The following is a 24,972-nucleotide window of genomic DNA, read 5'->3' on the forward strand; positions in this document are numbered from 1 at the left end:
CTTCATTTTGTAGATTAAGAGACTGACTAGAAAAGAGCCCAGAGGGCAGGTGGAGTAGCTTCCTGCCTGGAGTATTGTTCCCAAGGCGCCTACAGTGATCCACTGAGGGTTGAACATTGGATGCGCGGCTTATCCTCAGCCCTGGTGCAATAAACACGGGGGAATAGCGTCCCAGACTAAACCAGAAACTAGGCTGCCCTAAGACCCCAGAACAGTCATTTTTATTATTTATTTTAAAAGATTTTATTTATTCATGAGAGATAGAGAGAGAGAGGCAGGGACATACCTAGGCAGAGGGAGAGCAGGGGCTCCCTGCAGGGACCGGCCTCGACTCTGGGATCACGACCTCAGGGGAAGGCAGGTGTTCAACCACTGAGCCACCCAGGTGCCCCGAACCAGTAATTTTTAAAACCGCCCAGGCAATTCCCAGGAGCAGCCAAGGGTGAGAACTACCGATTTAATAAAATTCCCCCTCTAAACGTGACATATTCTGCCTATAATGTAGTTTTCTTTGATATTACCATTATTCTCATTTTATGCACATGTAAAATGTATACACACAGAGATATAGCTATGTGCATACGTACCTATACTAGTTCTGTTAGTATACACTAATTTCAAAGTAATGTCAACGAAAACATCCTCCCTCCTAGGGTTGGCCGCTCTCTCCAATCCAGACCGCCAGTCTAATGACGAAATCGGACCGGCCCCGGCTTGACTCCGCCCCCACCTTGGGCGGTGGCGCGCATGCGCAGTCCGCCTTTCCCGGAGCGGAGCCGTCCCTACCATTGGCTCCTTCCCGGGCCCGGCCCGCCCCCTCACTCGGGGTCCCGCCCCCCGACAGGCTCGCCCCGCCCCCGTCCCCGCCCCCCCGGCGGGCTCGGCCCTCGGCTCCCGGCCGTCCGCCGTCGCCGGCCTGTCCAAGATGGAGGGCTCTCCGCCGGCGCCGTTTGCCCTCCGGCTGCTCCTGCTCGCGGCGCTCCCGGCCGCCGGGTGGCTGGTGACGGTTACCCAAGAGCTGCCACTGCGATCCCGGGCCCTGAAGGTAGGGCAGGGCGGGCGCCGCTCGGCCGCTCCTCCGCCCCCAGCCTCCGGGGAGGCCCGGGCGGGAGTCGCGGGACTTCGGCGTCCGTATGTTTGTTGCCACCGGCCGGCGGGCCAGGGGCGGGGTCCGGGTGCCCAGGAGAGGGGCGGGGAGCATCCCCAAGGACTTGGGCAGCCGGGGAGGGGGAGGCGGGAGAGCGAAAAGGGGCCCTTGGTGTGCGGTTGCGCCTCGTGCAGCCCAAGTCGGGGTCCTTAGGGCCGTCCCGCCGTGGCCAGCCGGAGGGGGTTTTGCCGTCGGAAGGACGATCACTAGTGGTAATGGCGCCTTCCCGGGGATGCCCCGGCCCCGGGGCCAGGCAGTGTCCGTGCCCTCTGTGCTCGGGAAGTGTTCTCGGTGAGCGAAGGGGAGCGATCCCAGGCCACCTGTCTGCCCGGCGGCGGCGGGAAGCACTGCCCCCCCCCCCCCCCCCGCGAGCGGGGCGTGCGCGGCTCGGGGCCGACGGCGCCGCACGCGGAGAGGCCCGAGACCCGACGCTTAGGTTAGCGGGAGCGGCTCTTGGAGGTGGCGGGACCAGCCCAGCCCCACCGCGCCGCCTGGGAACCTGCGGGAAGCGCACCAACCCGGCGCTCTGGGGGTGGGGCCCGACCGTGGGTGTCAGCAGGCCCTCCGCCCCAGGGGCTTCTGCCGGCCAGAGTTGGGGCACCCCTGCGCCCCTGGGCTGCAGGGCGGCCGGTTCTTAACCGCTTTTGCCGGGAGTCATGCTGAAATAAACCAGTATTTGCCATTCATCGATTGAATGTATGATTGGGAAAAGTTTGAAGATTTTAAAAAGGGGACTTTCCCCAGAATGAAGAGAGACAGTATAGGTATACTGTTCCTTACTGGTCAAGACTTGAATACTCTAAATTCAGGGGTGACTTAACACCGTATCACTTTTTTTCTAAAAACACTTTAAAAAAAAAAGATTTTATTTATTTATTCATGAGAGACAGAGAGAGAGAGAGAGAGAGAGAGGCAGAGACACAGGCAGAGACACAGGCAGGGAGCCTGATGTGGGACTTGATCCCAGGACTCCAGGATTACACCCTGGGCCCAAGGCAGACGCTCAACCGCTGAGCCACCCAGGCGTCCCTAAACTTTTAATAACACTACTTTCTCCGAGAAGAGAAATAACCAACATATCTCAGTTTCAGTTCTGCTATGCATTTCAGTATTTTTTTTTTCTAAGATTTTATTTATTCATGATAGACACACAGAGAGACGCAGGGAGAGAAGCAGGCTCTCTACAAGGAGCCTGATGCAGGCAGGACTTGATCCCAGAACCCCCAGATGGGGACCTGAGCCAAAGGCAGACTTAACCACTCAGCCATCCAGGTGCCCCTACTGGGGCATTTCAAGAAACCACAACAGGGCAGCCCCGGTGGCTCAGCGGTTTAGCGCCGCCTTCCGCCCAGGGCCTGATCCTGGAGACCTGGGATCGAGTCCCACATCGGGCTCCCTGCATGGAGCCAGCTTCTCCCTCTACCTGTGTCTCTGCCTCTCTCTCTCTCTCTCTCTCTTTCTCTATCTCACTATCTCTCATGAGTAAGTAAATTAAAAAAAGAAAAAACCACTTTTGAAAGCCTAAAGAACCCCTTGTATCTGAAATTGTATGTGGACCACAGTTGCAACTGGTTAAAAATAGGAATGTGATTGGCCAGCACCAAGAGACCAGATAAAAATGAAATGATTTTTAAAGTTCTGGAAATTCACTATTTTCTAAATTTTAAAGATTCATGATCATCAACTAGTGAATCCAAAGACATTTGAGTCTGCCCCTATAGTCTGAGAAAAATGCATTTTGACTGCAAACTGAAAGTACTGCACTGTGGGCTTAATGAGGTCATTGAGGTTGTCATTTCAGTTCTGCCTTTTAATGCCTTCCTTCCACTTTTGGAAAGTCCAGATCTAAACTCAGAATTTCAGGGACACCTGGGTGGCTCAGTCAGTTAAGCATCTGCCTTGGGCTGTGGTGATCTCAGGATCTTGGGATGGAGCCTCACTTTGGGCTCCCTACGTAGTGGAAAGTCTGCTTCTCCCTCTGCCTTTCCGCACCTCTGGTGCTCTCTCTCTCTCTCAAATAAATAGGGACGCCTGGGTGGCTCAGCGGTTGAGCGTCTGCCTTCGGCTTAGGGCGTGATCCCGGTTCTGGGATCAAGTCCTGCATCGGGCTCCCTGTGTGGAGCCTGCTTGTCCCTCTGCTTGTGTTTATGCCTCTCTCTTGTGTGTCTCTCGTGAATAAATAAAGTAAAATCTTAAATAAGTAAAAAAAAAAATCAAATAAGTCAATATTAAAAAAAAAACCCTCAGAATTTCATAGATGAAAGAATGCTGAGCAGAGAGAGGGAGCATCTCATTCCTTGGAAATGTTTACATGGGAAGCTGAAGCCTCTTGATCTAAATTGTTCAATGTTTTATCTTGAAATTTTTCTTTTTTTTTAAGTAGGCTCCATGCCCAGCATAGAGCCCATTAAGGAGCTTGAACTCAAAACCTTGACTGAGATCAAGCCCTTAGCCAGGATCAAGAATTGGATGCTTAACCGACTGAGCCACCCAAGCACTCCTATTTTGAAATTTTTCAAATGTACAGAACATTTGAAAGAATGTCACAGTGGTCACCATGTTAGATAAATGTCATCTACTGACTTCCATGTAGTGATGGTGTTTGTTTGCTCTCTCCATTACAGTAGTCACCAGACTGCTGTAATTATTGAGTGCTTGAAATAATGGCTGACCAGGGCAACAGAGGAGCTGAGTTTTTAAACTTTTATTTATTTAATTTTAATTAATTTAAATATAAATGACCCATGTGGTTAGTGGGTACCATATTGAATAGCGCAAACTTAGACCACCATTAATATTTTACTATACTGGCTTTATGCTTTATGACATCTGTTTACCTGTTCATTTTTGTATCTAACTTGATCTTTTAGTAAGAAAACTGATTGAAGTCAAGAAAATTCTCTCCATATCCCCTCAGTGATGCAGATCTACTGGACTATAGGCATTTTTCTGTTTTGTTTACATGTGCAACTGTTAGAAGTTGAGGTTACCCCACATTGTAAAATAACGCAAATTTTTGTAGTACATTCTTCTAATATTAAAATAACTTGCTCATCAAAGAAAGACATCCAGAGGACACATATTTTCTTTTCTTTTCTTTTCTTTTTTTAAGGTTTTATTTATTCACGAGAGACACACAGAGAGAGGCAGAGGGAGAAGCAGGCCCCATGCAGGGAGCCCGATGCGGGACTAGATCCTGGGGCTCCAGGATCACACCCTGGGCCAAAGGCAGGTGCCCAACTGCTGGACCACTCAGGCGTCCCCACATATTTTCTTATATGTGTATTTATTTGATATACTTCCCTGAAACTTAATTCATTTATTTTAAATGAGGTATTTATTACCTTTGTCCTTAGGAAGCCATGTGTACCAGCTGGGCATCTTGTGAGTGAAGGAATTAGAGGAGGGATTGAAAATGGGTGGGTAGAAACTTCAGTTCTGCCACCCACTCTTTGAGTATCCGCCACTCTGGCTCCCAAGCTTGAACTTCCAGTTCAGTCAGAGGCTCTCAGGAATAGCAAGAAATATGACCTATCTCTGAACTTGAGCCCAGGGGGCAGTAAGGGATTAAGGTCTCTTTTGAAATGAAATCATTCGGAAGGAGCAAAAAGTTTAATTGAATTTGGTTCTCTACAAAATACAGCAGGATAGTGTCTGCTGTCTTTTACAAACCCCAGATTTCACTATGCAAGTGATATATGTAAGTGCAGTAAGTATACAACAGTATAGCGTATGTTCACTACTGAAAGGCTGAAGGTGTGAAAAGGTTTCTTGGAATGCCATCATTGTAGGGTTATCTCTGAGCTGTTAGAAGAACAATATAGTGAAAAGAGGAATTCTTGGCTGGAATTAGAACACAAAAAAATATAACCACCAGTTTGATGACTTACTGAATGTTGGTTTGTTCTAGAGATGAGTGTATTGGTTCTAGCTCATGCTTCATTCTAGATTAGGGTGGACCAGGAGAAAGCCAGACTGGTTCTGAAGCTTCCTAAGCCCCCATGCAAGTTGGCAAGTGTACCAAATGTATAATACAGGCTTTCCATATTAGAGTCCTGTTCCTTGAATAGCATCATCTCAGTCTCATAAAATCACTTCAGTCTTTTTCTCATTTGTTGGAAATATATAAAGTATTGGAGATAGTCACAGTGCTAAGAGATCCACTTGTATATTATTTTTTTTAAGATTTTATTTATTTATTCATGAGAGAGAGAGAGAGAGAAGCAGAGACACAGGCAGAGGGAGAAGGAGGCCCCATGTAGGGAGCCTGATGTGGGACTCGATCCTGGGACTCCAAGACCAAGCCCTGGGCCAAAAGCAGGTGCTAAACTGTTGAGCCACCCAGGGATCCCCTGTATATTATTTTGATTATGAATAATTTTCCTATTTTCAAAGTTAAAAATACCTCCAAGGAAAAAAAACTTTTTTATTCTAGGATAACAGTATCTAATTGTGAATAAACTTAGGTAAGGATTTGCTTTACAAATGACAAACTGTAATTCCTCTTAGAAATATTGGTGAATACTTCTTTTTTTTTTTTTTTTTGGTGAATACTTCTTAACAGTGTTTTCTTCTCTTTAGAAGGTGTGTCATTAATAAATTTAAGTATTTGAGTAACTGCTTTTGAGCATACCTTGAGAGACACTAAAACTGTGCACAATACATACTTGTCCACAGACCCTATGGGACATACTTAAGAAGGGTTAGACCAGGGGTGCTTGGCTAGCTCAGTCAGAGGAACATGTGACTATTGAGTTCAAGCCTCATATTGGGTGTAGAGATTACTAGGAAAATCAATAAACTTAAAAAAAAAAAAAGGTTAGAGCAGTCTTGTTCAAAGAAAACAAAAAAGTTGGAAACTATTCCAATGTCCATTGATAGTGGAGAAATAAGTAAATTGGTAATCATTTGATGGGTTTTATACAGCACTGTAAATAAATGTCTTCAGCTGGTTGCATCAACAGTTTTAAATAAAAGAAGTTCCAGAAGAATACATGCAAAATTGTTCCACTTATATAAAGCACAGAAACAGATAAAACTAAACAACTTATTGTTTAGAATGGCACACAGTAAAAGTATAAAGAAAAGTAAGAAATGATTAACATTGAAGACTATAGATATTTCTTCTGAGGGAAAGGAGGAGAACAAGACAGAGAGGGTTATACCCGGGACTTCTAAGGTGTGGACAATACCCTAGTTTTTAACCTAGGGAGTAGGTACATGAGTGTTAATTTTTTCTTTCAAGTCCTACATTTGCATATTATATGCTCATAAATGTGATATATTTCATAACTAAGAAAAAACACATTATGAAAAGTTGGAATTATGAATGAGGGCATAAAAAAGACTGTAAAATTAAAATGCTGGGTTTTTAAAAATGCTCTTTTGCTGTTATAAGTGATTATACAATAAATATAATTGAGGGGAAAAGAAAAAACTGAGTTATTCTTACTTAGTGAAATGCATACCTATCCAATTTATATGTTTTGCAGGACAGCATCAGAATTAATGTAACTACCCTGAAAGATGATGGGGAGGTATCTAAAGAACAGGTTTGTCTACTTTTGATTATGTTTTTAATATATAACTTAGCTAAGTATTAGGCAGCCTATGTTATTTTCCCCCACAAATCTATTTTACTTAGGTAATGTATTTTTGACATGAAGAATTTGTCATCATTTTTAAACCATTGGAATTAACGTATATGCTGCTTTATTTTAAGGTTGTTCTTAACATAACCTATGAGAATGGACAGGTATATGTAAATGACTTCCCTGTAAATAGTGGTGTAACGCGAATAAGCTGTCAGACTTTGATAGGTGAGTACTATTAAATTATTTCTGTAATTGTTCTGTTTTTAGTAATACTAAATTTGTGAAACACGGTTCTTTATGTGATGAATTTCCATTTTAAGTTAGTACTATACATCATTACTGGAGTGTATACTAATACGACTGTGTTTAAAATTCAAATCCTACTTTATATTGGTTATTCCTAGCATATTCCTATTTCTTTCTTGTGAGATTGGCATTGATGAGAGCTGCATTTCTGGTAGGTTGAAATCAATGTAAGAATGTACAGAGAGGTAATAAGGGAGATTTACAAGTAAGAGACAAAATCTTGGAGGAGTACTTATCACAATTATAAAAAAATAAAGAGGAAAATAAGCTATTGGCCTAATTCTCTGGTTTTCTGTTTCTTCTATCCTTATATCCAGATGACACTTTTTTTCTTTTTTAAGATTTTATTTATTTATTCATGAGAGACACAGAGGCGGGGGGTGGGTGGGTGGGAGGGCAGAAACATAGGCAGAGGGAGACGCAGGCTCCATGCAGGGAGCCCGATATGGGACTCGATCCCAGGACTCCAGGATCATGCCCTGGGCCAAAGGCAGGCACCAAACCGCTGAGCCACCCAGGGAGCCCGACACTTTTTTTTTTTTTAAAGATTTTATTTATTTATTTGAGAGTGAGTGAGAGAGAGCACACAAGCAGGGGCAGAAGGAGAGGGGAAGAGAGAGGGAGAAGCTGGAGCAGGCGCAGGTTCCCCACTGAGGAGGCAGCCTGATGCGGGTCTGGATCAGGGCCCTGGGATCATGACCTGAGCTAAAGGCAGACACTCAACCAACTGAGGCCCCCAGGTGCCTCAGATAACATTCTTTTTAACCTTTTAAAATCTTGAGTTGGGGGTCGCCTGGGTGGCTCAGTGCCTTTGGCTCAAGGCGTGATCCCAGGATCCGGAATCGAGTCCCATGTCGGGCTCCCTGCATGGAGGCTGCGTCTCCCTCTGCCTGTCTCTCTCTCTCTCTCTCTCTCGCTCTCTCTCTCTGCCTCTCATGAATAAATAAATAAAATATTTTAAAAAAATAAATAAATCTTGAGTTGGGCAGCCCGGGGGGCTCAGCTGTTTAGTGCCGCCTTCAGCCCAAGGCCTGATCCTGGGGACCCGGGATTGAGTCCCACATCCGGTTCCCTGCATGGAGCCTGCTTCTCCCTCTGCCTGTGTCTCTGCCTCTCTCTCTGTGTGTATCTCTCATGAATAAATAAAATCTTAAAAAAAAAAAAATCTTGAGTTATTTAAAGACAAGCAAATATGTTATGTTGTACCACAGTATTTGAAAGAAATAAAGAATATGAGAAATATGTATAGTCTTCTTACCATCTGTTTTAACATATACATTTAAAGCAGTGAATTTTTCTCTAAACAGTTGTACCCTGTACTTGATTTATTCCATACTTTCATTGTTATTCAGTTCATAGTGTTTTCCAGTTATTTGTTGTGCAATCTCTTGTCCTGTGGGTCATTTAGAAGTTAAGGTGCTTAATTTTAAAAAATTTTGGAACTTTCGTTTTTTACTGTTTCCACCTCTATCATCAGAGCTACACTGGGTATAAATTTAACTCCTGAAATTAGAGACTTGCTTTGTGGCTTAGCAGATGGTCAGTTTTAGGAAATGCAGATGTCTGTGTGCCCTCAAAAAGAAAGTACATCATGTGATTAGTTGGATATGATGTTCTATATGTGTCAGGTAAAATTTTTTGTTAATCATATTGTTCAGTCTGTTATGGAAGTACTGATTTGTTTGTTTGCTTTCTTGCTCTATCAGTTCCTGAGAATGGTATGTTAAAATCTCCACTATGTAGATTTGTCTTTTTTTCCAGCTTTGTTCATTTTTGCTATGTTTTGGCACAATATTACCAATTTCACACAGATTTACTGTTCTGTCTTCTTTGTAGATGGACTTTTTTTTATTATGATATGCTCTTCTTTATCTCTAGTGATATTTTTGCCTTAACGTCAATTTTATCTATATTATTTTAATGGTAATTGCTTTTTGGCCGGGGCAAGTGGGAAAGAGGGAGATTGTTGTGTGGTATCTTGCTGTTTTCTTTCAGTCTCTCTGGGTCCTTATAATTAAGGTGAATCTCTTATAAGCAACATATACTGGTGGGTCTTATTTAAAATCAGTCTGTCAATCTGTCTTTTAATTGGGGTTTTGATTTATTTACATTAATGTAATAACTAATATATTTGGATTTAAATCTTTAATTTGAATTATGTGTTTCCCATTTGTGTCCCATCTGTTCCATGTCCCTTTTTCTTTCCCTTTTGGCCCTCTCCTGGCTTTTTTATTTTTTCTTTGATCATTCCCCCTCTATCTTTTGGTTTTTAAATTATTTTCCTATTCTTTTAATAATTACTGCTGAGCTCAGTAAACTGGGAATTTTTATCACTTCCCAAACAATGCAAGAACCTCAGAAAATATAAACTCCATTATTCCCTTTCTGCTTTTGTATTGTTACTGTCATACATTTTAACTCTTTGTGTTATTAAATCCTAGTACTACCCATAATTATGCTACATAATTGTTTTTACTATTTTGTGTAGTCCAGTACTCATCTATGTTTACCGTAATGGTTGCCCTTTCCATTGCTCTTCGTTCCTTCCTGAATATCTGTGTTCCCCTTGGGCCGCATTTTCCCCCTGCCTAAAAAGTTCCCCTGAGTAAGAGATCAAGAAATCCCCTAAATGCAGATGTGTATGCCGTGAATTATGTGAGCTTTTGTTTGAAAACATCTTTATTTTGCCTTCATTTTGGAGGATCTTTTTATAGATAGGGAAAGACAGGTTAGCATTTTATTTTGTTTTGTTTTTAAAGATTTATTTATTTATTCATGAGAGACAAAGGGAGAGAGAGGCAGAGACACAGGCAGAGAGAGAAGCAGGGTCCATGCAGGGAGCCCGATGTGGGACTCCATCCCAGGACTCCAGGATTGTGCCCTTGGCCGCAGGCAGGCACCAAACCGCTGATCCACACAGGCATCATTTTAAAGACCAATTTCATGGTCTTCTAACTTCTGTAGTTTCTATTGAGAATCAGTGTTAGGCTCATTGCTACAGGGAGGATAATAGGGTTTTTGTTTTTTCTTTTTCTTGTTGCCCTTGATTTTTTTTCTTAGTCTTAGGTTTTTAGTAGTTGTACTGTGATGTCCCCAGGTGTAGGGTTCTTTAATCTGTGGCTTGATGTCTTTTGGGGAAAATTTTTGACCGTTATCTTTTCAAAAAGTGTTATAAGTCCTCTTTCTTATTCCCTTCTTGCTTTTCATTTACATGTATGTTTGACCCTTTCCTAGGCTTCCATATAGATTTTGCACTGTTTAGTGCTTTCTTAATCCTTTTTTTTTTTCATCCTTCCCGCACAGAAATTCATCAGCTCTGCCTAATTGAGTTAATTTCATTTACTGGACTTTACTTCTAGGATGTCCATTTTATTCTTTTTTATTTTATTTATTTTAAGTAAGTTTTTTTGTTAAATATTTTATTTATTTATTTGAGAGAGAAAGAGAGAGATAGAGCATGAGTGAGGAGGAGAGGAAGAAGCAGGCTCCTTGCTGAGCAGGGAGCCTGAGAAGGGGCTTGATCCCAGGACCCTGAGATCATGACCAGACCCACCCAGGTACCCCGTTTTATTCTTTTTAAATTTTTTCTTTTTTCTTTTTTCTTTTTTTTCATCTCCTTCTTGGGCCCTGGATACCAGCCCACCTCTTTAAAAAAATTTTATTTTATATTTGCAATTTTGATTTTAATAGTTTACACTTATCTGGTGAAATTCTCCATTTTATCATCTATTTTCTTTTTTTTTTTTTAAGATTTATGGGCAGGGCAGCCCCAGTGGCGCAGTGGTTTAGCGCCGCCTGCAGCCCAGGGTGTGATCCTGAAGACCCGGAATCAAGTCCCCCGTCGGGCTCCCTGCATGGAGTCTGCTTCTCCCTCTGCCTGTGCCTCCGTGTCTCTCATGAATGAATAAATAAAATCTTAAAAATAAAAAAAAAAGATTTATTTATTTTAGAGAGAGAGCACGAGCAGCCAGGGGAGGGGCAGGGGGGTGAGGCGGAGAATCTCAAGCTGACTTTGTGCCGTGCGTGAGTCCACCGTGGGGCTCAATCCCATGACCTGAGCCAAAACCAAAAGTTGGATGCCTAACAGACTGTGCCAAGTGCCCCTATTTTCTTTTCTTTTCTTTTTTTTTTTTTTTTTTAAGATTTTATTTATTTATTTGAGAGAGAGATTGCAAGCAGGGAAAGAGGGAGAAACGGGTTCTCTGCTGAGCAGGGATCCCAATGTGGGGCTCAGTCCGAGGACTCTGAGATCATGACCTGAGCCAAAGGCAGATACTTAACTGACTGAGCCACCCAGATGCCCTATCATCTATTTTCTTGAACCTATCACTTTCAGTAACTTTAAAGTTCATGTCTGCCCCCTCTAATTTTTCGAGTCATTCTGGATGTGTTTTGTTTTTTCTTTTGATCCTTCTCCTTCAGTATGTGTTGTTATTTTTGATACTGTATATGAAAAGTTAAAAAGTGTCTGGATAGTATTATCTTGCTCCAAAGGGGATTTACTTTAATCCCTGACAGTCATGATAATAAGGGACAGAATACCTTAATTTTTAAATTGAGGATTGGGCTGATGGAAGGCTCGATTCTCATCTTTGTGAGCCGTAGTCTATTTCTTAGTAACTATTATTCCTCAGATGGAGCTCATCATTCGCCCTACGTGAAAACTTGGGGTGTTTATGGGGGCCCATCCTTTTGTGGGTCCCATTGCTCCTCACTGTCATGAGCCTGCCAGAGTTTTTGCTTAACCTCATAGTGTCTTAGGTAGATGCTCAGTTTTTTAGCCCAGCCTGAGTTAGTAGTCAGCAAATGTTTTGGGGGGCAGGGAGGCGACTGCATAGAGTATTAGCTTACTTTTATTCTTCCTTCACTCTAGGATCTTGTCACAAGTCCTGGATACCTTTGTAGCCATAATCCGTCTATTACGCCCCTCTACATGAGACTGCCAAAATCTGCCCGTTTAGCTCTGTTTAGCTTCTTGGCCTCTTAGTCATTACTTTCTGTTGAGCTCTCCAGCCTCTCTACCTGTTCAGCTTGGGCATCAGTAAATGCCTTTGGGATGCTGACTGACTTTTCAGCTCTCTGGTGCCTCTAGACCCCTGTGGGTTTTGATTGTATATGTGTGTGTTTACATCTTTACTAGTGGCTCTCAGTGAGAAGGTTGGTATACAGCAAGCTAATTCTTCATAGTTAGGAAAAGAAGTGCCGTTATTGGTATAAGCAATAATTCCATTGATGACATACACATTAGGAATTTCCCGTGGAGTGTGACCTGGCTGCTGTCTGTATTACTATATTACAGTCACCTTGCTGGTCATCCCAGTTGTTGCATTGAGTTTCTTTGATAACTGTAGTAAATGCCCATCCTATTAGTTCGAAGAATCCTCAAAACAAATATAACAACAACAAAAAGCCCTCTTTCCTTAATTCTTTAACAAACTTATTTGGGAGGTGTATTAGTTGTTGCTGTGTCACAATTTAATTCTTAGTAGCCGACAACAATATTATCTCATGGTTTTTGTAGGTCAGGAGTCTGAGCTTGGCTTAGCTAGGACCTGTGGCTCTGGCTCTCTGGTAAGGATATAGTCATCTCAAGTCGCTGCTGGGGCTGCTTCCTGGCTCACTCATGATTGTTGACAGGATTTAGTTCTTGTGAACTGTTGGACTGAGGCCTCAGTTCCTTGCAAGAGGTTGGCCAGAGGCCTCACTCATTCCCTTGCTGCATGGACCTCATAGGGCATCTCACAAGATGGCAGCTGGCTGTATCGGTAACAGGACAAGGGAGCCTGTCAGCAAGAGCAAGAGTCTAGCATGATGAAGTCACAGCCTTTATAATCTAATCATAGAAGTGACTTGCCATCATTTTTACTTTATTCTGTTTGTTAGAAACAAGTCACTGGGTCCAGCCCACATTTCGTGGGAGGTCATGGGTCATTGAGAGCCATTTTTTTTTTAAAGATTTTATTTATTTATTCATGAGAGATACACAGAGAGAGAGACAGAGAGAGGGGGCAGGCCCCCTGGAGGGAGCCGGGTCTCCAGGATCACTCCCTGGGTTGAAGGTGGCACTAAACCGCGGAGCCACCGGGGCTGCCCTTAGAGCCATTTTAAAGCTACCTACCATAGTCAGAAAAGTCAGAATATCAAGGGCTTTTTTGTGTGTTTAATTTTATTTTGTTCTACAGCAGGGGTGCCAGATTTAGGGACCAAATTTGATGTATTTATAGGCCTGCATTTTCTCATCCATCGACACTCTTTTGCCTAGTGTACCAGCCTTTGGACAGACAGATGGACTGCCAAGAAGCCTACTGTTTTGTGAGCAAGACCGATGGGCAAACAGGGAACACATGCTCAGGTGGACCACAGGAGAAGGGAGGAGCTTGGAGGATGGGAGAGAGGTTAGGCAGATTAGAGAGGGAGGAGCAGCAGGTGCTCCCCCTGAAGAAGGACCATTCAGGGAACCCCCAAAGAGTCACAGGGATGCTGCTGGTGGTGTTTGAGCAAGGCGGCTGTATAATCAAAACTCTGTCATGGAAGGTTAATCTGGCACTGCTGTGTGGATGGTTTGAAAGAAGGGACTAGTTAGGTAACTATTATAATGGCGAGTAGTTAATGAACTCCGTATTGGGTGGGGAGGTAGGTGGAGATGAGAAGGACAAACTTTAAGAGAAACTGGACCTGGAATGGCCCAAAGGAAGCAACTAACTAATTGGATAGGGAAGGAGGGTGAGGAAGTCAAATGTAACCTGCTAACTTTTGTCCTTGCTAGTTTGGAGAAGGGTGGACTTATTTATAGAAATAGGGAAGTCAAGGAGGAACCTTTTTGTGAAGACTTTGTTCTCAATGGAAACGTCTGTACCTATTTAAAAAAGTGAGAAAAGTTAGGCTTTGCCTCCCAGAGATTTTGACTTACAGAGATTGGGATCAGACTCTGGCATCTGTACTATTTCCCAGTTGGTTTTGATGCCTAATTACGATTTAGAACCACCAGACCAGGCGTTTGAACAGTATCGATAACTTACGATGGCATATTATTTTAAATTATGTATTTGTAATTCTGGATGGAATCACTGCTGAACAAAAGCCATAGAATAAGAAACCTGATGCATTCTGTCAAGGGAACGCTGCCTGGTCAAGGAGATAGGTTTATGAACAAAGAGCTACATTACAAAAAAGCTATTGCTTAAAAAAAGGTGTGAACTTAGCAATGTAGGGATACAGTAGATAGAACTGCCTAAGTAGGAATTTATTAAAAATGGATGAGAATGGGGCGCCTGGGTGGCTCAGTCGATTGGGTGTCTGCCTTCTTCTAAGGTCATGATCCCAGAGTCCCAGGATCAAGCTCCACATCGGGCTCCCCGCTCAGTGGGGAGTCTGCTTCTCCTTCTGCCCCTATCCCTGCTCATGCTCTCTCTCTCTCTCTCTCTCTCTCTCTCACTCTCAAATAAATTAATAAAATCTCAAAAAAAAAAAATGGATGAGGAGAAAGTGGAGAGTAGAGGACATTCCAGATAAAGGGAAGGGAATAGGCCTATAAAGGCACAGAATCAATTTAAAACAGCTGGGTCTGCATGCAGAATATCCATCTGGGTTCCTTTTTAGCGAATAATCCTCATACGGTAACATTTGAGGGACTAACATTTGAGAAACTAAGTGTTCCTTTTGCACTGGTCTCATTGATTTATATTGATTTATCTTTTTCTGTACTGTTTTCTGCCTTCATAGGTAGCCACTGGCTCCCACGGTGAGGGGGTTCTTCACTAGAGAGAAGTAGGGCCAGCAGCTAATCCTCCCCTCATCCATTAGTGTGCCAATCACAGGGCAGTCCTGTCCTCTGCCCCATTCCTGTCCTCTCCAACAGCAGCGAGTCACTTATTGGAGAAAGTGTTGAGAAAACAACTCCGTGTCCTTTCTTCTTGGGCCATTATGTCCCTGGATTTTGTGAATGAGAGAACAGATGAATGAATGTGCTTGCTTTACTAAAACATGAGATTGATGGGCTGTGTCTTCTGGCCTGCTTCGTAAGTAGTTATGCCCCGTTCGTTCCTCCTTGACAAACTATGTAAAAGAATGGGAATGATGTTGCTAGTGTGGTAAAGACCATCGAGGAGCACCTGGGTGGCTCAGTGGTTGAGCATCTGCCTTTGGCTCAGGTCATGATCCCAGGGTCCTGGGATTGAGTCCCATATCAGGCTCCCTGCAGGGAGCCTGCTTCTCCCTCTGCCTATGTCTCTGCCTCTCTGTGTCTCTCAAGAATAAATAAATAAAGTCTTAAAAAATCAAATTAAATTTTAAAAAGACCATTGAACACTTTTCCCTTTTCAAATGACTATAAGCATTTTGAGGATTTGTCAGGTTGTCTCTGTTTTTATAAATTCTGTAACATCAGTGAAGTTGGAGATTAAAAAAGGCCAAGAAATTGTTATGTAATTGTCTTGTTCCATGTAAATGTTGAAATAATCAGATTCAGTAATAGATTGGGTGGCATTTGTTTTGTTCAAAGCTGTTTTTTGTTTTGTTTTGTTTTATAGTGAAGAATGAAAATCTTGAAAATTCGGAGGAAAAAGAATATTTTGGAATTGTCAGTGTAAGGGTTTTAGTTCATGAGTGGCCTATGACCTCTGGTTCCAGTTTGCAACTAATTGTCATTCAAGAAGAGGTAGTAGAAATCGATGGGAAACAAGTAAGATAGTATGATTATTAATTGGGAATTAAAATGTAAAGATTAGTGCTGGGTGTTATGCATGTGTTGCATTATTTTATTTATTTCTGACTTGATAAGGAAAAATGGTATCCTAATGTTGCCTGTATCCAATCTTTTAGGACTTTTTACTTGTTTTAACATTTGCTTAGCATTTGAAGACTTAGCATTCAAAGTCTTAAGTTTTAAAAAATTCATATTTATACATGTTTTTATAGCTTTAAAATATTACAAACATTAGTAAATTGAGTGAAGAGATTGAATTTCGTTCATAACTCTGCAACTTTTGTTCTGGCTGAGTAAATGAAATGGAACAGAGAACAAGCTTATGATACTGAATTCTAAAACACTCAGATTAAAGTTGTTAATTAAATGCCTCAAAGTATGGGGAATAAAGAGTAATTGTGAATAGGATAAGTGTTTTAGTTAAAGAGAACAAAAAGGAAAAGTTAGTTTTAGATTCTTATAGATCCATTATTTAAAATAAAGAATAATTGCTTATTTTTTCTTTCATAGGCTCAACAAAAGGATGTTACTGAAATTGATATTTTAGTTAAGAACCAGGGAATACTCAGACATTCAAACTACACCCTACCTTTGGAGGAAAGCATGCTGTATTCTATTTCCCGAGATAGTGACATTTTATTTACCCTTCCTAACCTCTCCAAAAAAGGTACTTTAAAAGACTGTTACTTAGGGTATCAAGGAAATTATTTCTTTAGTGGGTAGCTTTCTAATCGTAGTTAATATGTTTGGTAGTAGGTTTCTTTCAGAAATGCTTTATAACACCTGTTACTTTATATGTCCATTTAAGAACTCTAGGAACCTATCTGGAGTCTTAATAGAGAATAACTGAAACAAAAAGTGATCAGTCATGGCTGCTTGGTGATATTTTATGGTAATTATCTACCCTTATTCTGGGCAGTCATCACAAAATACATGATAAGAATAGTGTTTAGGTTCTTTTCGAGAAAGAACTATTCATTTTTTTTCCATCGAAACATGGAACTTTTTGAAGATTTGACTTTGTGCATTCTGCGTGATGATAGGATCATAACTGGTCTAGCTCCTTATGACTGTCTAGGTTATGGCTCCTTTCTGGCATTTAAATATGAACAATCAAATGTTACTGTTTTTCTCCTGTGGCAAAGTAAATTCTTAGTATCCTACATGTTTTTGGTATAATAATGATGGAACTAGTAAGAGACACACCAGAATGCACCTAGCGTTTTGGTAACTTGGCTCTTCCTTCTCAGTAGAAAGTGTTAGCTCATTGCAGACCACCAGCCAGTATCCTATCAGGAATGTGGAAACCACTGTAGATGAAGACGCTTTACCTGGCAAACTACCTGAGACTCCTCTCAGAGCAGAGCCTCCTTCTTCATACAAGGTAAATCAAATATTTTGGATTATCTTTATATTACAAACATTTTTTGAAGAAAATAGCATTTCAGATGAGGTGGAAACCATGAGGATTGGAAGTGTGAAACACTGTTAATAGTGGACTCCTCACTGTTGTAGTATGATGTTTCCAGGTATTCCCATGTTCAAGTTTCATTTAATAATAGTTAGATAATCATTATCAAGTCATTGGATTCCATTTTGGGGCAGTTTTCAGTTCCAGAGTCATTCCCATCCTTATTCCTATTTATTTATTCTGTGCTGCTGCCTGGTGCACACACACATGCGTGGTGCCCTCAGGATCTTGAACAGTGACCAAGCACATGTGGTCAAGAGTGCAGTCAGGAACACGTAGGTTTGAATCCTGGTTCTGCCACTTACTCGTTGTGTGATCTTGGACAAGCTCCTAGTCTCTCTAACCTCTGTTTCTTTATCTGTACAATGGAGCATCCACTTTAATCTATAAAATCACGCAGTTGTTACCAGGATTAAATAACCTGGATACAAACGTAAGAATGTATTTCCATTTGTTAAGTATTCCTAAATTACTAAGGGCATCATATGGTTGCCTGGCCATATATTTGGGTTCAGACTGAGTATCTTGATATCTTTATACATATTAGCTAAGGCCTCTTACTCAAAATAATTTTTTTTTTTTAATAATTTCTATTTAAGTGAGCAAGGTCTGTGGTTAGTCTCAAAAGATTCTGGAGGTTTCTTTGAAGTTCCCGCTGAAGGTTGGGATTGCTTATTTGGGGTTGCTGGAAAAACTCCAGTCACCTTTGGCTGGCTGAAACGCCAGCACCCTTCCCCTGCCTGCCTGCCTCCCTCAGAGCAAGGCAGCCCATGCCATCCATGCACCTTAGCGTCTCCTCTGACTCTCTAAGTATAGGAACATATTTTGTGCACTGTGAACTCCCCATTTGGGCCAGAAGCCACTAATATGTTTGTCTTTTTCTCCTGCTCTTGTCCGCCAACTATTAGAAACACATAGTTGCCTCTGGTCTGTTTTGCATAAAGTAGACTAGCTGAACCTCTTACCATTTAGCAATAACTTTCACTTAATTTATAGATAATAGTATAAATAACTGTAAAGGATAATGAAGCAACATTCCTATGCCTGTATTATTAGGATATAATTTTTAAAGATACATTTACAGAACTTATCAAGGTACATTTTAAAATGAAATGCAGGGCAGCCCCAGTGGTGCAGCGGTTTAGTGCTGCCTGCAGCCCAGGGTGTGATCCTGGAGACCCTGGATCGAGTCCCACGTCAGGCTCTGCATGGAGTCTGCTTCTCCCTCTGCCTCTCTCTCTCTCTGCATCTCTATGAATAAAAAAATAAAAAATCTTAAAAAATTAAAAAAAATTAAAAAAAAATGAAATGCACCCATTTAAAATATAGTTAGGGGGCACCTGGGTGGCTCGTTGGTTAAGCGTCTGCCTTCGGGTCAAGTCATGGTCCTGGCGTCCTGGGATCAAGCCCTATGTCAGGCTCCCTGCTCAGTGGGGAGTCGGCTTCTCCCTTTTCCTCTGCCACTCCCCCTGCATGTGCTTTCTCTCAAATAAATAAAATCTTTAATAATTTAAAAATAGTCCTTTGACAGATGAATGGGTAAAGAAGATGTGGTGTATATATACATAATGGAATATTACTCAGCCATTAGAAAGGATGAATCCTTACTTTGATATGATGGAACTGCTGGAGGGTATTATGCTGAGTGAAATAAGTCAGTCAGAGAAAGACAATTATCATATATGGTCTTACTCATATGTATAATATAAGAAATAGTGAAAAGGACTGTAAGGGAGGGATGCCTGGGTGGCTCAGTGGTTGAGTCTGCCTTCAGCCCAGGGCGTGATCCTGGAGTCCTGGGATCGAGTGCCACATCGGGCTTCCTGCATGGAGCCTGCTTCTCCCTTTGCCTGTGTCTCTGCTTCTCTGTCTCTCATGAATAAATAAATAAAATCTTTAAAAAAAGGGGGGGGTACTATAAGGGAAAGAGGAAAACTGAATGGGGAAAAATTAGAGAGGAAGACAAACCATGAGAGACTGCTAACTCTGGGAAACAAAGGGTTGCAGGAGGGGAGGACGGTCGGAGGATGGGTAACTGGGTGAAGGGCACTAAGGAGGGCACATGATGCAATGAGCACTAGGTGTTGTATGCTGGAAAATTGAATTTAAAATATTTAAATAAATTTTAAAAATAAAATGTGTAGTTAGGTAAGTTTTGATAAATGTAGACATCTGTCTAACCAGCAACAGTCAAGATACAGAATTTTATCATCACCCAAAACTAAAACATAATTTTTAAAGCCTCTTAGAGATTAAATGATCCTTGATTTATCTAATCAAAACTCCTTTTTTAGGTGATGTGTCAGTGGATGGAAAAGTTCAGAAAAGATCTGTGTCGGTTCTGGAGCAGTGTTTTTCCAGTATTTTTTATGTTCCTGAATGTCATGGTGGTTGGAATTATAGGAGCAGCTGTGGTAATAACCATCTTAAAGGTGCTCTTCCCAGTTTGTGAATACAAGTAAGTAATTATTATTTTTGAAACATTAGTGGTTTTAATGATTAAAGAGTGAGTTGTATTTACTGTATTATTTAGAGTAGAAAGTATAAATAATAGGAAGGCTATAAGACAAGAGGGAAAAAAAAAAGACAAGAGGGAGGGAAAATGTTCTTTTTTCTAGCTTGTCTCCCAGTGTTAGCCAAATTAAGACATTTATTGGATATCTATCATGAACAGGACACTTGTCTTGGGGATTCAGATGTAATACAAACTCTCTTCTCTAAGAACTTAGTCTATTAGAGAAAGGAAACATATATCTGTTATGGAAAATGCAATGTTAGACTAAAATGAAATGAGGGCTTTGCTATGTATAATTTTCTACCTCAAAGTATCAATTTAAAATGAAGTAGATTTTAGAAGACCAGTGAGATAGTTGGTGTAGCATTGCTAGTAAAAAGCAAAAGAGGAAACTTAAGTGTTTATCAGTGAGGGCTTACCTAATTGTTCACACATGTAGTGGAATTCTGTGCAGCTGAGATGCAAAGAATCCAAATTCTATTAGATGGGGGAAAACGTTGTGTAACAGTATGATCCCATTTGGGTAAATACTTTTCTATTCTGTATATAAATGCATAGGAAATTTCTAGAATGACAAAATACGTTATCTCTAATGAGTGGGAATGAGAACAGGGATAGAAACACTGACTTTTTCTTTTTTTTTTTTAAGATTTTATTTATTTATTCATGAGACACACACACACAGAGGCAGAGACACAGGCAGAGGGAGAAGCAGGCTCCATGCAGGGAGCCCGACATGGGACTTGATCTTGAGACTCTAGGATCACACCCTGGGCCAAAGGCAGGAGCTAAACAAACTGCTGAGCACCCAGGGATCCCCACACTGACTTTTTCCCTTTGTGTACAGCTTGATTTTTTTAACCATAAGAAATTATAAATGTAAAAGTAAATTTGTTATTAGTATTTTTGTAAGTTAAACAGTCAGTGGGCACCCATCTGGCTCAGCTGGTGGAACATGTAACTCTTGATCATGGGGTCATGAACTGGAGCACCACGTTGAGAGTAGAGTTTACTTAGGAAAAAAAAGAAAGAAAAATAAGTTAGTCACTTCAGTTGTCTTAATAGAAGTAAATCTCCATAGATAGGGACGACCACACTCTTTGCCTTAAATTATATTGTACTATCTTGTAAAGACCATAGGATTTATGGGAAAAGAGGCCCAATTCAAGCATTCACTTTTCCACTTGCTTGCCTGCCATTTTTTCCTGTGTAACATTGAACTAATCCCTCCCTTAAAGGGTTTGTTGAAAGACCATAACGCATGCAAAGCGCCCGTGGAGTAAAGAAATATTAGTATCCCTCCTACCTTTTAGTCTGGTTTCCCTTGAAGAATTCACATTTACCATTTCTTTCTGAATGAAAATTCTGGAACTTAATAATTTTTTTCCTTTTTCCTTTGACTGCCAGGAATCTCAGGACCTTTTTTGAACTTTATTATGCAAAGCTGTGTAGAAAACCATGTTGCACTTTTTTTTTAAATTCTTTTACCAAATGTTTTGTTACGGGCTTCCATGTGGGAAGAGACACAATAGAAAATTAAAAACCTGATTTACAGTATAAATGGCAGTTGCCCTAAGGATACTTTCTGGTAGTAAAAGATCTCATCAATACAGAAATATAGAGAGCAGTTAAAATACCTCATTTCCCTGTTCTTTAATTCTTATAACTAGAGGTAATCATTGTTAATCATTGTTAACTTTGAGAGTGTGCATCTTTTATCCACATTCTGTATATTGATATAAATGCATGGTAAAGGCAGCCCCAGTGGTGCAGCAGTTTAGCACCGCCTGGAGACCTGGGATCGAGTCCCATGTCGGGCTCCCTGCATGGAGCCTGCTTCTCCCTCTGCCTGTGTCTCTGTCTCTGTCTCTCTCTCTGAATAAATAAAATCTTAAAAAAAAAAAATGCATGGTAAGATATCATTAAAGTATGGTCCCATTTGGGTAAAACCAAAGTATTATAATAATAAGATTGTTTATCAGCCAGGCTCTTAACTGCCCCACATATTGCTTTAATTTTTTTAGATTTTAAAAATTAATTTATTCATGAGAGGCACACAGAGAGAGAGGCAGAGACATAGGCAGAGGGAGAAGAAGGCTCCCTGCAGGGAGCCTGATGTGGGACTCTGTTCCAGGACCCCAGAATCATGACCTGAGCTGAAGGCCGATGCTCAACCACTGAGCCAGCCAGGCATCCCCAGATTGCTTTATTCACCTAATGACAGAGGCTCCAAAACTTTTTTGGTACATAGCAGTCTCAAGTGTGCCAGTAATTTTTTCCTGTTGCTCTTATCTAGGCCAGAAGGAAATTAAAAGAAAAATTTTTATTTAATTCTTTTAAATATTTTATTTATTTTTATTTTAAGTAAGCTCCACACTCCACATAGGGCTCGAACTCACGGCCTTGAAATTGAGAGTCACGTGCTCAACCGAGTTAGTGAGGCATGCCTATTCTTTTTTTAAAGATTTTATTTATTCATGAGAGATACAGAGAGAGAGGCAGAGAGAGAGATAAGCAGGCTTCATGCAGGGAGCCTGACGTGGGGCTTGATCCTGGGTCTCCAGGATCATGTCCTGGGCCAAAGGCAGGTGCCAAACCGCTGAGCCACCCAGGTGTCCCGAATATTTTTTAATTTACAACTACACATATACATTATGTTACATTTACAAGTGAGATGTGTGTGCCTACAGGGCACCACATAAAATTCTTATCTGGGAATCAGATTGCACACTGCCACCCTCATTTCCTGTTCAACATTAGCTTTTGTACAGTATTTTTTTTTTTAAAGGATTTTATTTATTCATGAGAGAGAGAGAGAGAGGCAGAGACACAGGCAGAGGGAGAAGCAGGCTCCATGCAGGGAGCCTGATGCGGACTGGATCCCGGGACTCCAGGATCAGGCCCTGGGCCGAAGGCAGGCGCTAAACCGCTGAGCCACCCAGGCTGCCCCAGTATTTGCTTTTTATTCAACAACTGCCCAGGTCCAACTTTGCAAAGATCTGACCTCACTGAATGTGTAGTATGACCTGATGTTGAAACTGTGAACTACTCTCAAAATGAAATCTTGATAATGAAATAGGCTGTAGCCTGAGTCTATAGAGCCACCCCAGGTGTCTCCATGCATTTGGGAACCACCCCAGGGGTCTCCATGCATTTGGGAATCAGACCTTTTCCTATCAGCACACATATTGCTTATTGATCCTCTTTCTGGCGGCGTGGTGTTTTACAGCATAGGTAGGCCGTAACATAACCACTCCTCCAGTAGACATCCAAGTGTCTTCCAATTTCACACTATTGCCAACAATGCTCTAGTGTGCACCTTAAATATACACATGTACATCTCTTTGCACGTGTATTTACGGAGATAGACTTCTAAAAGTGAAATTACTGGGTCAGAGGGTGTTTATATCTCAACACCTGAGAACAATCTTTTTTGTTTTTGCTATTGTGGAGAAATCTCATCTTACTTTGCATTTTCTTCTTGCTTATGTCCCTTGCAAGTCCAGGTCAAACTGAGTCTAGCAACTTTGTGATAATCAGCTATATATTTCTCCGCTGACGTGCCTGTTTATAGCCTTTGCCCATTTTTCAGTTGTGTTGCCTTTTATAATCAGTATGTGGGAGCTCCTTTATCTGTTACACACATATAATATCTATTGCAGTTTTTTTTTCTTAATCCCAGACTGTGATTTGTCTTTTGCTCTTGTTTCTGGTATCATACAAAAGTTAAATTTGGGGCCAGAGCACTTCATGCCTTTCCTTTGTGGCTTTTAGGATTTTAAATTCTTAAGTTGACCTTTCCCATCTTAAAATTATTTTTCTTAAAACATGTTTTACTATCACTTGTGTATATGGTAAGCTGAGTTATGATTTTGTTTTCCAAAGAGAGATGCCGTCATTTCAGTTGTCCTTTGCCCTTGAATTGAAATGTTACCTTATTCTGAACTGAATTTCCACATACTTTAATCTCACTTCTGAACTTCTCTTTGTCTAGTACTGTGCCAGTAGCATAGTTTTAATTACTATACTGCTTTAATAAAACCAGGCATGTTAACAGCTATTCTTACTTGTGACTTATTCTCCCTTGTGTCCAGCTATTATAAACTAACTAAAATGAAGCAAAAACACTTAACCCCAGGTATATATTTAATTTTAACTCTGATATAGCCTTGTCTTACCATCAAACTGTAGATGGAGGAAATGTTTAATTTCTGTTTTTGTATTTCAGAGGAATTCTTCAATTGGATAAAGCAAATGCTATACCTGTCACAGCTATCCACTTATTTCCGGATAATCCAGAGAAAAAAGCAGAAACCCTTGAAGATAAAACATGCGTTTAAAACACTATCTCAAATCATGGACTCTGAATTAGTCTTTTGGCTCTCAATTTGCCACTTGGATAGAATTGTCTTTTAAATCGCAAAGAATTTGTTTATACACTAGAGAAATTGCTAAACTCCTAAAACTGTCTGAAACTTGACCTTTTAGGAGACAAGTTAAAGTTCATCTTATTCTGTAACAGAGCTGGTTATTCAGATGATTAAGGAAAATTTAAATGAAGTGGAAGAGAAGATATGAAGAAACATCAAAATTACCAAAAAAAAAAAGGGAGAGGGCAGGACAAAATGCCACGTGCCAATACTTTTCAAGGTGCCTTTGTAAAGGAAATTATATCCACTTAATTACTATAATATATGAGACTTTATGAAAAGCACTTTATGAAATTCTAATTTAAAAGCTCAAGAATTTAACACTTATTTTTTTATTCAGTAAAATGTGCCTTTATATTATGTGACTCAGCATAAAATCACTTAAGTGTATCATGATTTGATTGTATCCTGTACGAAGACTACTTACTTTGAATGCACCAGGATTTAAAAATAGTAGTGACTTGTTCTCACTCTAAAATAAACTTTTTTTGAGGAAAACAATAGAGAGCTTTGGTATAAAAACATATCCTGGGCAAGAACTGCTTCTGTGTCAGAGTTGATTTCACAGACACTGTAGCCAGGGTTCAGACTGCGGATGAGCCCTTTGGTCCTGGAATTAGATTGTACCTTGCGCTCTTGTGCTCCTTAAGTGTCATTTATCCTTCAACAGTGATCTTTTTTTAACCATCACCCCCATTAACATGTTTTATAATGTGATGTAGTACATAAAATACTTGCTTTTATTCCAAGTGACAGATATTTCCTATTTTGTTTTATTCATTACTTTTTTATTGCAACCTGTCAT

At 40.9% G+C, this 24,972-nt stretch overlaps 1 protein-coding gene across 2 annotated transcripts; it reads left to right on the forward strand.

The window, feature by feature from the left end:
• Positions 1-866: 866 nt before the first annotated feature.
• GINM1 (glycoprotein integral membrane 1) lies at positions 867-24,910 on the forward strand. 2 transcript variants are annotated; one of them, XM_041744134.1, is made up of 8 exons: positions 867-1,045; positions 6,640-6,699; positions 6,870-6,966; positions 15,576-15,727; positions 16,262-16,418; positions 17,005-17,135; positions 19,517-19,680; positions 23,966-24,910. In XM_041744134.1, the coding sequence occupies exons 1-8, from the start codon at positions 926-928 to the stop codon at positions 24,075-24,077; spliced, it is 993 nt and encodes a 330-aa protein (XP_041600068.1). In that variant the 5' UTR covers positions 867-925; the 3' UTR covers positions 24,078-24,910. The 2 variants fall into 2 exon arrangements, with proteins under 2 accessions (XP_041600068.1, XP_041600067.1); XM_041744133.1 differs by having other exon boundaries at positions 868-1,045; positions 17,002-17,135.
• Positions 24,911-24,972: the final 62 nt, after the last annotated feature.

The sequence above is a fragment of the Vulpes lagopus genome, chromosome 2 (assembly GCF_018345385.1).
Source record: "Vulpes lagopus strain Blue_001 chromosome 2, ASM1834538v1, whole genome shotgun sequence".
NCBI classification, from domain to species: Eukaryota; Metazoa; Chordata; class Mammalia; order Carnivora; family Canidae; genus Vulpes; species Vulpes lagopus.